Source organism: Ammodytes marinus (assembly GCF_949987685.1).
Source record: "Ammodytes marinus genome assembly, chromosome: 18".
Classification (NCBI taxonomy): domain Eukaryota; kingdom Metazoa; phylum Chordata; class Actinopteri; order Uranoscopiformes; family Ammodytidae; genus Ammodytes; species Ammodytes marinus.
In genome coordinates, this window is record NC_137222.1 from 12100761 (window position 1) to 12113062 (window position 12302).

The 12302-nt window shown below is 41.5% G+C and overlaps 1 protein-coding gene across 1 annotated transcript; it reads left to right on the forward strand.

Annotated features, from left to right (window-relative positions):
- Positions 1-748: 748 nt before the first annotated feature.
- Positions 749-10663, forward strand: sgsm1b (small G protein signaling modulator 1b; the record flags this gene model as incomplete). The annotated part of the gene is made up of 24 exons (XM_080047320.1): positions 749-811; positions 2482-2557; positions 3390-3552; positions 3752-3904; positions 4071-4138; positions 4273-4415; positions 4507-4638; positions 4785-4909; positions 4994-5061; positions 5150-5313; positions 5768-5897; positions 6296-6422; positions 6506-6570; positions 6682-6827; positions 6950-7078; positions 7170-7343; positions 7468-7536; positions 7960-9213; positions 9300-9424; positions 9517-9599; positions 9700-9809; positions 9898-9994; positions 10113-10280; positions 10575-10663. The coding sequence occupies 24 exons, from the start codon at positions 749-751 to the stop codon at positions 10661-10663; spliced, it is 3921 nt and encodes a 1306-aa protein (XP_079903446.1).
- Positions 10664-12302: the final 1639 nt, after the last annotated feature.

Here is a 12302-nt window from a genome sequence, read left to right on the forward strand (position 1 = left end):
TTTTTGTCATTTTAGTGTAGAAACATGAAGCCTGACTGCAACACTGCATATATATTAATTTAATTGTTTTAATGCTACCTAATTGTAATTTTAATGACGAGCAACATATTGTGGGATGGTTGTCTGATAAATCCATTATGTTAAAGTGTTCCTTATGTATTAATTGAATAAGTCCCTGAGAGAGACATGGGGCTCATTTGCTTTTTATTATCATGAGTTACACTTCTGGGGGGATCAGATTTTATGTGACTTAAAGTGTTTTTCTTATGAAGCATGAATACTATCCACATGTGATATTGTTCTTCCTAAAATAAGTTAGGAAGAACAATAACTGCACAATTTGTTTTATAGACTAGCCTATAGGCTACTTTTATGCATGTAGAGTGAGTGGAGAATATAGGTGTTTGCGTCTGCATGGATTTTTATGTATGGCTACTGTGGCTTTAAAGGGGTGTTGGTTCACGGAGAGGTAACAGCTAGGTTTAATATAGTCGCTATCTATACGAACACATCGTGTGTCTCGGAGCGGCTCTGCCTTTCTTAACCAGTGTTGTCTACTCTGCTTTGGAGACATTCTCTCCACCAAAAAAAAAAGAAAAAGAAAAGCTGTGCGTGTCAGCTGCTACACCCTGCACCCGGACGGAGAGATGGGAGGTAGGCTACAGCCGCCTTTTTCTCAGTTTTACCCGTCGTGAGCCTATTATAATTTATTTCCTATTCAGCAACTGATCAGCATTTTTTATTCATTATGTTTTCTCCCGTGACAGAGGCCGAAACGCGACAGAAATTGCTGCGCAATGTGAAGAAAGAGGTGCGTTGCGTTTGATTTTCCTCTCCATCACAGTCTGTGTTTACTGGCGCTGGAAGCTGTGACGATGTGTGTGCGTGTGTGTGTGGACATCGTTCACAGGGTTTGTTTGAACCACGACTACAGGCCTGTTTATCATAAAAATTACAATTTATTTTACTTAATAAGAATAGCTGCTCTAAGGCGAGCCAGTGACATTGTACAGTGGTGTGTTTTTGACTGATGTTAGGTGTAAGATGCTGATGATGACGAGGATGGTGATGATGACGTTAAAGGTACAGATGATGCTGGAGATGATGATTTTAGACAGAGGAGGAAGGGGGTGTCAGATTTCAAGTGTGCTTGTCTATGATGCAAAACCTGCTCTTTCATAATCTAGAATTGAGGGGGAAAACAATCATGATTAAACTGCCATTCCTAATACACACACCACCAAATTTAAGATCCAAAACTTAAAGGTGTGACCTTGCCATCTCTCTCATTGGCATTTTAAGCGTGTGCTGCTCACCCCACGAGCTTGGGGTTGATTTATTCCTGTGACTGTGTGAGCCATTTGGATATGAATCTACATAGACCATTAAGGCGAGCACACCACCGCAGACCCTTCAGAGGCTGCTCAGTGACTCTGTGACTCCCCGGGGAGGGAGAAAAACAAGATGTTTTATTCATCGCTGAGAAAGCCGGGTACTTCCAGGCTCATCTTGTCCGTGCTCCCCCTCACCTGTGACTCATTGCCTCTCAAAACATCCCTGACTGTGGTGCTAGATCCTGCTGCAAGGAGGGGCAAAGCTATAGCATTTATAGATTAAAAACGCAGCCTGTTAATTCAAATGATGAATTTTTAGCATTTTCATTTCTGGAAAATAGAAAATAGATTGGTGCTATACCAAAGACACACTTTTTCAGGGTTGTTTATTCATTGATCCATATGAAGAACAGGGACACACAAACAAGTGTGCTCTACAGATGACTCATCTGCAAGTTTTATGATTCTGCATGTGTTTTTTTAATACAATATATTTCCAATCCAAACCTGCAAAGGGCAGAAGATACTCATCTTGATTTATGACAAGGCTGTTTGCAGTACACTGTTCTTTCATTCTGTGGACACACGGCACAGCATGTCACATCAGGCACTGCTTATTAACATACATGGACACTTTGTGTAACATGGACTTTTGTAAAATGTTAGGGTTTAAAAAGAACATTTGCTGAAGTAAGTAAATACACTGACCAATACCTGCTTCAGCTGAATGTCAACCTATAAAATTGTATTCATTGATGCTTGTGATGATGACAGGGAATGACGATAAGTTGGTTAAAAAAACTGACTATCATGAAATGGACTCAATCTGCTTATCCTAATTTATCCTATTTGTATAACGTTGCGTTTTAGGCTTTTGTACATCTAAAATAATCCAAAATTTGTTGTGCTTGTTCGTGGTTCTTGCTAATGCTCTGTGGCCTATATATTGAATGCTCATGAATATGTCATGGGACTCAACCGCTCCTTCACTGCTCATCATTACCATAATGTATTTTCCCCCATTGCATTTTCTTGTGCTTCTTGATCTGATGCCCTGTCACTATATGCAAGTAGTGTCAGACAGATTAAGCATTGTCTCACCGTGCACCCCCTTCTCTCACTCTCTCTCTCTCTCTCTCTCTCTCAGGTGAAACAAATTATGGAGGAGGCAGTTACGAGGAAATTTGTGCACGCAGACAGCAGCCACATCATATCCTTCTGTGGTAAATGTTTTGGTACCAAATCTATTGTGATTGCAGTGCAGTGCATACCAAGCAATGTGTTTCAAATTTCTAGATCACTCACCATGGCTTTTTACATCAGCTTTATTGTTGAACATTAACTTGAATGAGCATCATTGGCCACACCAGAAGGGTGCTATAAAGAGGGTGAGGCTAGAGAAGTAAACAAGAGAGAGAGCTTGATTTTGTGGCATGATTGGTTTTAGTGCGTGTACTGTCACAGTATTGTTTACAACCACATTTACTTGACTGATGATTGACATGAGTTTGTGGTCAAGCCGTCACCTCCTACGAGTTCATGCTCACAGTGCAAGATGATCCTTTCCATGTGTAATTTACAAATGTTCCTTTAAGCAATGTATACCCCTAAACATTTTTTATTTTCATCATGTCATATTAGTCAAGTCTATTTATATTTTAGCTATAGGCGGATAGATCGATGGTGGATATACATTAAAGTACTTCTAAGATGTTGATACTAAACTGGAGTGAGGCTAGTGTGATTCACATCCTTCATATCCTAGCAACTGTAGACAGTGTTTGGAAAACAGGAGTGTTTTTCTGCTAGTGTCACCTGTGCTTTCCTGTCACTTGTCAAAAATATCCAGGCTTGAGGCTTTCACAAAGAGGAAATCATATTGTACAAGGCCTATCAAAACAAAACTCAACGTCAAATAAAAAGAGCTTACACCTTTAAACCCATAATAAAAAAATTGTAAATTGCTAATTAATGTGTGTGTGTGTGTGTGTGTGTGTGTGTGTGTGTGTGTGTGCGTGCATGCGTGCGTGCATGTGTGTGTGTGTGTGTGTGTAGCTGTAGTGGAGGCCTGCGTGCTCCATGGACTGAAGCGGCGTATTGCAGGCCTGCTGTGCAGTAACAAGGTTGCAGCACTCTTTATGAAGGCGGCAAAAAGCTTTTCGCCCGCTGAGGAACTCTGCCAAAAGGTCCACGAGCTTGAGCAGCTAATTGAAAACAGGTGAAATGTTAAACTCCACCTGTGAGAAGCCAGCGACATAAGATAATTACATGCGACTCTCTCTCTCTGTCCTACTTTTAACGTGCTATATGCTTTATAATGCCTTGACCTGTCCTATACATCTGTTCAATTCAACATCAACCTATTCAACAACCTAGACAGATGTCTCATCTATAGGGTTTATCTTCCTTTTTTTCAGCAAACAAAACAATTCTTCACTGAGTAATGAACGCGGTCGGCAATCCAAGTTGGGCAACCTTCCTCCTCAGGGGCTGAAAAACCTGTGGATCCGAACTGCACTGATGGAGAAGCTCCTGGACAAGATTGTTGTGTACTTGGTGGAGAACAGCAGGTACTGTTAAATGTTATTCAAAACCATAATCTTGCCCAAATGGATGTATCAATTTCAGTTTTTTTATGGATATCAGCCTGAACAGTTTTCAACCTTTTTTGAATTGTGTGCAAAACATTGTATTATTTCAAATGTTCTCCTATTGCACCCATATTGTTTCATGCAGTGCCTTCTATGATAAAGAAGCCATGCTCCTGAATCCAGTGGATGGACCAATTCTTGCTTCTCTATTGGGTATTTATAAACTGTCAAACCCTTTTGCTTGGCCTTACTTTACTAGCATTAAGTTTATATGACCAATTATTCAGAATGTGGAAATATGTAATTGCTTTAAAACTGATAAACCTTTTTTATTGAATTTTTTACAGTTGGCCCTTGTGCTTTGGAGTTCACCAAAGTGAAGACTGCAGACCATTTCTGGACCGACCCGTCTGCCGACGAGCTTGTACAGCGCCATCGCATCCACAGCGGACACTGTCGTCAGGATTCGCCCTCCAGACGCCCCGCCCTGGTTAGGACTTCATTGATTTGTAATAAGTTAATCAGCTATTAACTAGTGCATGTAGTATCCAATGTGTCATACTTCTGTACCCCTTTATCAGATCCAGAAGAGACAGTCCAGCGGTAGCATGGATGAACGGCCCATCATGTGGGCGAGGGACTATGTGGAATCTCTCCACCAAAACTCCAGAGCCACACTTCTGTTTGGAAAGAACAATGTCCTGGTGCAGCCGGTACGTGTTTTTCCTTTTTCAGTAGTAGCCATAGTCTACTGTCTGGGGAACTTGATGCATCTGTTAATGGATTTATACTCATCTCTAAACAGCTATTTCAATCTTCAGAAAATGGTTGATTTGAAAGCTGTTCCTTGTGTGTGCAGAGAGACGACATGGAGGCCATCCCGGGCTACCTTTCTCTACATCAAACTGGAGACCTCATGACGCTGAAATGGACGCCCAATCAGCTGATGAACGGCAATGTTGGGGAGCTAGATTCTGAGAAAAGGTTAGAAATCCCAATCCAATAAGAATACTTTCTTGTGTTTGCACAATTGACCCTATGGCTCATATTCTCCCATCTTTCCATCAGTGTTTATTGGGATTTTGCTATGACAATTCGTTTGGATGAGATTGTGTATCTCCACTGTCATCAGCAAGGTACGGAAATTCCCGTCATCATTTTACCCAAAGAAGGTCTTCTAAGAGTTATATTTATCCTTTGTATTTATGGTGTTACACTCTCCAGTGGACAGTGGTGGGACGGTAGTTCTGGTGAGCCAGGATGGGATCCAGAGACCCCCTTTACATTTCCCCAAAGGAGGCCACATCCTCCAGTTTCTCACCTGCCTGGAGACCGGCCTGCTCCCTCATGGACAGCTGGACCCACCACTCTGGAACCAGAGAGGAAAGGTCAGGACCAATAGGATATAGGCCTACTGACATTTTATTTTCATTTACTGGCGCCAGAATACGACAATTAAAGGGATAGTTCAGCATTTTTGAAGTAGGGTTGTATGGCTTACTTAGGCATAGTTAGTGTGTGACCTTATGAGATTGGCAGTTAGCGCTGTCACTATAAGGAGTTTGGGGGAGATTTTTCCTTAGCAGTCAGCTTTGTATTGTTGCAGAGGTGGCCAGACGGAAAACGTTTTTTCTGCTTTTTTTAAAATGCTTTTCTCAAACCTAAATATTTGTTCAATGGTACAATAAACTGAGATTTTTTCCACAGCTTGACTTTGCCGCCAGACAGCCCTTTATTTTTGTATCACTCCGCCAATCAGCCTTTCGACTCAGAGCTCTGTTGTAACATTGTTCTCCTACCTCATAGTTTGCATTGATGAGTGAATTGCCTTTCTGTCCACAGGGAAAGGTTTTCCCCAAACTGCGAAAGAGGAGTCCACATGGCTCATGTGATTCTGTATCAGATAAGGAAGAAGACGAAGCAACCGATTATGTGTTCAGGATCCTCTTTCCCAGCGTTCAGATGGAGTTCAGTAAGTGTCTTTAATCTTCCGGTACGGCCTCGCTGTGCTAATCTGATAAAGCATCATCAGAGATTACATCTTCAATTATTATTCTGTTAATGAGTTAGAGTTAAGATAATTTCCGGTAAGATATATCTGTTTTTGCTTTAGGCTTAATGGTAACATTTTGTAGCTTTTTCCAGCAAATGTAGTTCCTATGTGTTCATTTCATACTCTAATCCCATTGGAAATAAAGATACTTGGCGTGGACACACAGTGATTAGTCTGCCACATCTCCATCTGCATCTTCTCACTTGGTTTGTTATTAGACATGCACTTTTATTTCCAAATGTATTGGAATTTCACCTGGTTTCATTTTCTTATGATAAAAGTAGCGACGGTAATGATAGGACTGTTATGCTTTGCAGTGGCCCTGGAGCTGATGGACCAGGGAGTGAACTTGTGGCAACCGACGCCCAGAAAGTCCTCGTGTTCCTCCTGCTCACAGAATGGCTCTTCTGATGGCTCTCTGCCTAATGGCTGTAATCAGGAGAGGTACGTTTGTCCTAGGGACATGCTCAAACTAACATTCAGATGAATCCAGTCGACTTAACTTTGCCATCTTCCTTTCCTACCAGGCCTTCCTTAAAGCTCCTTTGCGACACCATGAAGTACCAGATCATCTCCCGTGCTTTCTACGGATGTGAGTACTAACAACTGTGGGTCACCGTTGTTGATTAATCATAGAATAGTTTCATTCAAATAGATTCTTCCTTGTGAATATGAGAACTTTATTTTTTTTTACCCTCTCCAGGGCTTGCATACTGCCGTCATCTGTCCACAGTGCGTACCCACCTTTCTGCTCTGGTCAACCCCGCTATAGTTGAGCCCGCTGTGCCCCACGATGCCCGAGGAGGCCTCTCTGTAGAGGTCTGGGGCAGGTTTCTCAAGGACAGCTCTGTAAGATTTACATGGAAACATCAGGCCATAAGATCTATTTTACTATTTACTGTACAGTATTCTATTAAGTATTGGATGATTTCACTGTTGCGTTGATAAATAGCAGACTTAATCTTGTCCAGGCCTATCAGGAAAGGGAGATACACAGGCTTGTGTATTTTGGTGGTGTTGCTCCTTCACTACGCAAAGATGTCTGGCCCTTCCTGTTGGGACACTACCAGTTCACCATGACGGAGAAGTGCCGACTAGAGGTACTCTTATGTGCTGTCTAATTGTACAGTATATTAAATGAAAACAACTGGGTACGATGCGATCTCTGTTTACATGAGGTTTCTGTTTCAGATTGATGAGCAGATGCGGACCATGTATGAGCAGACTATGAAGGAGTGGCAGGGTTGTGAGGCCATTGTCCTTCAGAGGGAGAGAGAGAAACACGCAGAGGCGGTCGCCAGATGTTCGATTGCGGCCAGTGTGGGAAGAGGACCGGTGCAGCGCGACTCCACCATCAGCACAGATGCAAGTTTGACCTTTTAGCAGAAAATGTGCCGCGATATGTAGCCATGCATTGATACAACATACAAAACATGAAAGGGGGATTGTTAGCTGACAGTTCTGCTTTCTGTGCTCTCCCTGTCTCTAGTCGTCTCTCAGCATCGGCTCAGATCAACAGCATACCATCTCTCAAAGTGATTCCAGCAGTAGTGCACAGGTAGTTTGTCATTATGAACATCACAAAGATTTCCTTCTAAAAGACCATTCCAGTGTCATGTCATAAATGTTATTCCACTTCTTACAATTCATATATACTTTACTATAATTGCCCTCCCCTTTTCCAATATTATCGTAACTTTTTAGATTGATGTCCTACCATTCATTACAATGAACTTGCAGAAACTTGTTTTTTAATTGGTGAATAATCATAGTAGGGGGCATTGAACATGAGGCAGGAATGCACAGCAGACTTTTGCAATTTAATTAAGGCTGATTATATAACTTAGATGTAAAAAAATAAAAAAGTATGCCTTATAAGCTTTTTAAGGAGTAATGTTAAGAACTGTACATGGATTTTAAGATAATGGGTTTACATGTGCAAAACGTGTAATCCTTCAACATGTGTGCCTGTGGTTTCCAGGTATTTGAATCAGTTGAAACAGTGGATCAGATTGAGACTGAGCCCATGGCTGAGGAAGGAGAAGTACAGCATGGGAGTCTTCTAAAGGACATCACAAGTGGCACTGCAGATGCCCCACAACCTCCGTCCTGCAACCCCTCCTCTCCAGGTATATCAAGTGAACATCCAGGTCCAGGAAACAGCCCTCTTGTAACAGAGTCAACTGTTGAATCTACAACCTGTCAGCAGTCAGTCTCCAAATTCTTAAATGAGGAAACTGCAACTGGATCGGAGCAAGCAGTGGAGGACGAAATGGACACAGGTGCCAAAGACAAGGTTTCTGAGACAGAGATGGAGACAGTTTCCGAAAGTGAGGCGGTTAAGGAGAGTGAAATCAGCAAACCCCAAGAGACTTCTGAATCTGAAAAAGGAACACCTGAAGTAGAAGAAAAAGATGCAAGTGAGCCATCCGAAGAGTTAAAAGAAGTAGACACAAATATGAATTCAAGATGTGTCCCAGAAAACACCAATGTTCTAAAGCTGGAAACAGAGATTCATAACGAATATTTCCAAGCACCTCCACTCGGGCAGACCTTGACTATTCAAGCGCACAGGAGCAAAGATCCGGAAGTGGAGCCGCTGTGTCCGCCGACAGCAGAAAAAGATACCAATCTGCCAGCTGAAATAAAGCCAGAGATTTCTGAAAAACCTGAAATGGCTTCTGAAAAAACCCTGTCACATACAATTGAGGCCAGTACCACAGAGTCAGAGAGAAAGGATGCTGAAATAGCAGTTAGTGACTTGGCTGAAACTAAAAAGGTTGCAGAAATTCCATTTGAGAAACCTGGTTCGAATTCACCCGTCAGACAAGTCCTGAATGCTCTTCAGGCTGCGTCAAGAGGAAGCCTTTCCTTGCCATCCCACTCTCGGCAGTCTCCGGACACAGCAGATTCGGATGACTCGCCTTCTGCTTTGGAAATGGAGGACATTCCCGCTGGGATAACATGTGTGACTTCATTGGACATGAACAGGGTCAGGCCTTTGGCGGGCCTTGCTGCGCCCCCCATGTCCTTTGCACAAAGAGAGAAAATGGCGTCGATGGACCTTGTCCTAGATCACCATCTGGACACAGCCTGTAACACCAGTCCTGAGGGCACCGACCTGGGCCTTTCGGAAGAGGAGCCTGAGATGGAAAATGTGCTCACCGAACCAGAGTCTGCAGAGGTGGGAGGGGACGCCAAACATGACGAATCATCAGAAGAACAAACCTATTCTGTAAGCATTACACATGACATACAGACAAACCTACTTTTTTAATCATGAGCATGCGCTAACATACATTTCACTTATTATCTTTGTAGCAAGAAATACTGGACATGTACTTGATCAATTTACATCGCATTGACAAAGATGTCAGACGCTGTGACAGAGCGTATTTTTACTTCACTCCCGAGAACCTGGACAAGTTGCGTAACATCATGTGCAGGTAAATGTGTCTCCAATGCTAAATATCTCTGAAACTTGTCTCAACCCAAAACAAAACAAAAATACTGTAAAAAATCTGGTTGTGTTTTGTAGTTACGTGTGGCAGCATCTGGAAATAGGTTACGTCCAGGGCATGTGTGATCTGCTGGCTCCCCTGCTAGTTATTCTGGATGATGGTCAGTGAAACTTAAGTGCAAACTCTATCTGTAAACACTGCATAAATGCACGTAAATGTGTCGCTTTTTAAATGTGTGTGTGTGTGTGTGTGCTTTTCAGAGGTCATGGCATTTAGCTGCTTCACTGAACTGATGAAAAGGATGAACCATAATTTTCCTCATGGAGGTGCCATGGACTCTCACTTTGCCAATATGCGTTCTCTTATCCAGGTATGTACAGTAAAGATGTGCACAAACACATGTATGCATGCAATGGCTGCAGTGTGTAATGATAACATATTTGTTTTTATACTAATAGATTCTGGACTCTGAGCTGTTTGAACTGATGCAGCAGAACGGAGACTACACTCACTTCTATTTCTGTTATCGTTGGTTTCTACTTGACTTCAAAAGAGGTGATGGAGGAGCGCATCATGATCATTTTAGCTTAAATCCCTCCAAATAAGGAGAATTTGACATCTCACAAGTCAATGAATGGAGTCTGATTTAGTTCTTTTTCCTTTTTTTGCACAGAAATGGTTTACGATGACGTGTTCTCTGTGTGGGAAACCATCTGGGCCGCCAAGTACACCTCCTCTGAACACTTTGTGCTCTTCATTGCTCTGGCACTTGTGGAGATGTATAGAGACATCATCCTAGAGAATAACATGGACTTCACAGACATCATCAAGTTCTTCAATGGTAAGACAAGGCAATACAAGTAAAAATGCTGCAAAATGCTGGAATGGCTGAATAACTAACTGTCAGGGTCTAGCGAACTGATAAAGATTATTTTATGAAAGGTATATTGAAAATAGGCAAAAACATGATATATATATATATATATATATATACACACACATAACATGACATTCAAATGTATGTCTTGACTTTACTCACTCAGTAATAAGGAAAAAAAACATTATTTAATTTGATCAATATTACTAAGAAATCTGCCTTTTGGAAGTAATGTCGATTTTTAAATTCTTATCTCAGAAATGGCAGAGCGACACAACGTCCCGCAGGTCCTGATGATGGCTCGTGACTTGGTCAACAAAGTGCAGACGCTCATAGAAAACAAGTGACGCTACTGTTGTTCTTCTGCTGCTGCTGCTGCTGCTGCTCCCACATTGTTTTGTTTGTCCCAAGATACTGACACGATCATACAATAGTCTTGCATTGGAGAGGAAAGGAATCAATGTTATTAAATGCAGTGATTGGTAAGTACTATTATTGACAACTGGTCATTGAAAAGGCTAATTCTAAAAATAGTTGTTGTAATAACTTCTTCCCAGTTGCTCTTTGTCTATATTCAGGAGATGTGATTATTGCCAGTCAATTTTTATTTGTTTTATTGTTCACCTGGTGAATGTACCCCTTGTTGAAACTGCTTCAGGATGTAATTTGTTTTGCCTTAAATTTAGCAATTTTTTCAGGGATACAGCAACCAAATCCTTCACTGTATTGATATTCTCTACATAATCAACAGATTTTTATTTTGTTCAGTTATGCCTACCATACATATTGTGATACACTTGAATATATGTTCAGTATAATTCTCTTTTTTGCTGAAATTGTAGCTACCATGACTGAACAAATCATGATGCACTTGAATATATTTCTCATCTCTTCAGTAATGATATCTTGCATTATAAGATTATTGTTTTTTTGTAAACATAATAGCTACATTCGAAAACTGAACAACCCGGTCAGCTGTCATTTCAAAGGACCACTTGCTGTCTTCTCTCTGGGACTTGATAGTCCTCTTCCTGTGTTCCCCTCTAACACACACACACACACACACACACACACACACACACACACACACACACACACACACACACACACACACACACACACACACACACTTGCAGGGTTTCCAGACTGAACCTGTTAACTAGTTTGAATACATAGTGTCACCCCTTTTCTGTGGCACTCACACTTGGCTCTTATTCCCTAGCAGAACAGAATCAACTTGTTTAAACGGTTAATGCATTGCAGACACAATGCTGTGTTAACACCTTTAGCCTCCATGGAACATTGTGAAAGCTGCAGTGATGGTTCATTTTAACTCAAGGGGTTGGCAGTGACAGCCAACATGCTTCCTTTGCACTGTGTAGTTCTCTCTTTCACTTTCAACTTGAAATAAGTTTGAACTTGGTTGCCTTGTCTTCAACACCCCCTTACTAATTGCTGCCGTATATGCCCAAACTAGGTTAACAAGTCTTAGAATAATTGTCAACAATTCCTGGAGAAGTTTTCTTCATTGTTGCCTCAACAATCCCATATTCATACTCGTTGAAAGAGAGCTCTGCTTGCTAAGCACTTCACCTCGAATGCAAGGCCAGTGTCTCGTACTTGAGCTTGTACATTTTATAATTTGAAGCCGTCATCAGGTTTTAACAGTCCAGTAAGGACCAATTAACTGATTACATGTAAAGGGTCAGTTCCGTTGTAGCTAGACAGTGGCATATGTAGCCATGCAGATAACTGTGGGTGTTATATGTGTACTGTTTGAAGATATACACCACTGAATCTTCTGCTGCTAACCCAATACAATGGTAGTGAATGGAATTTAATTTCTTCAGCTGAAACATATGATGGCAACTGGCTCTTCCAGAAACAATGTCCTAGGGACTCTGATGTCAATAATATAGTAACTTGACATCAAGGTTTTGGTAAAACACTCATTCCAAAATAATCCTAGTAAGGTCAGGGATTTTG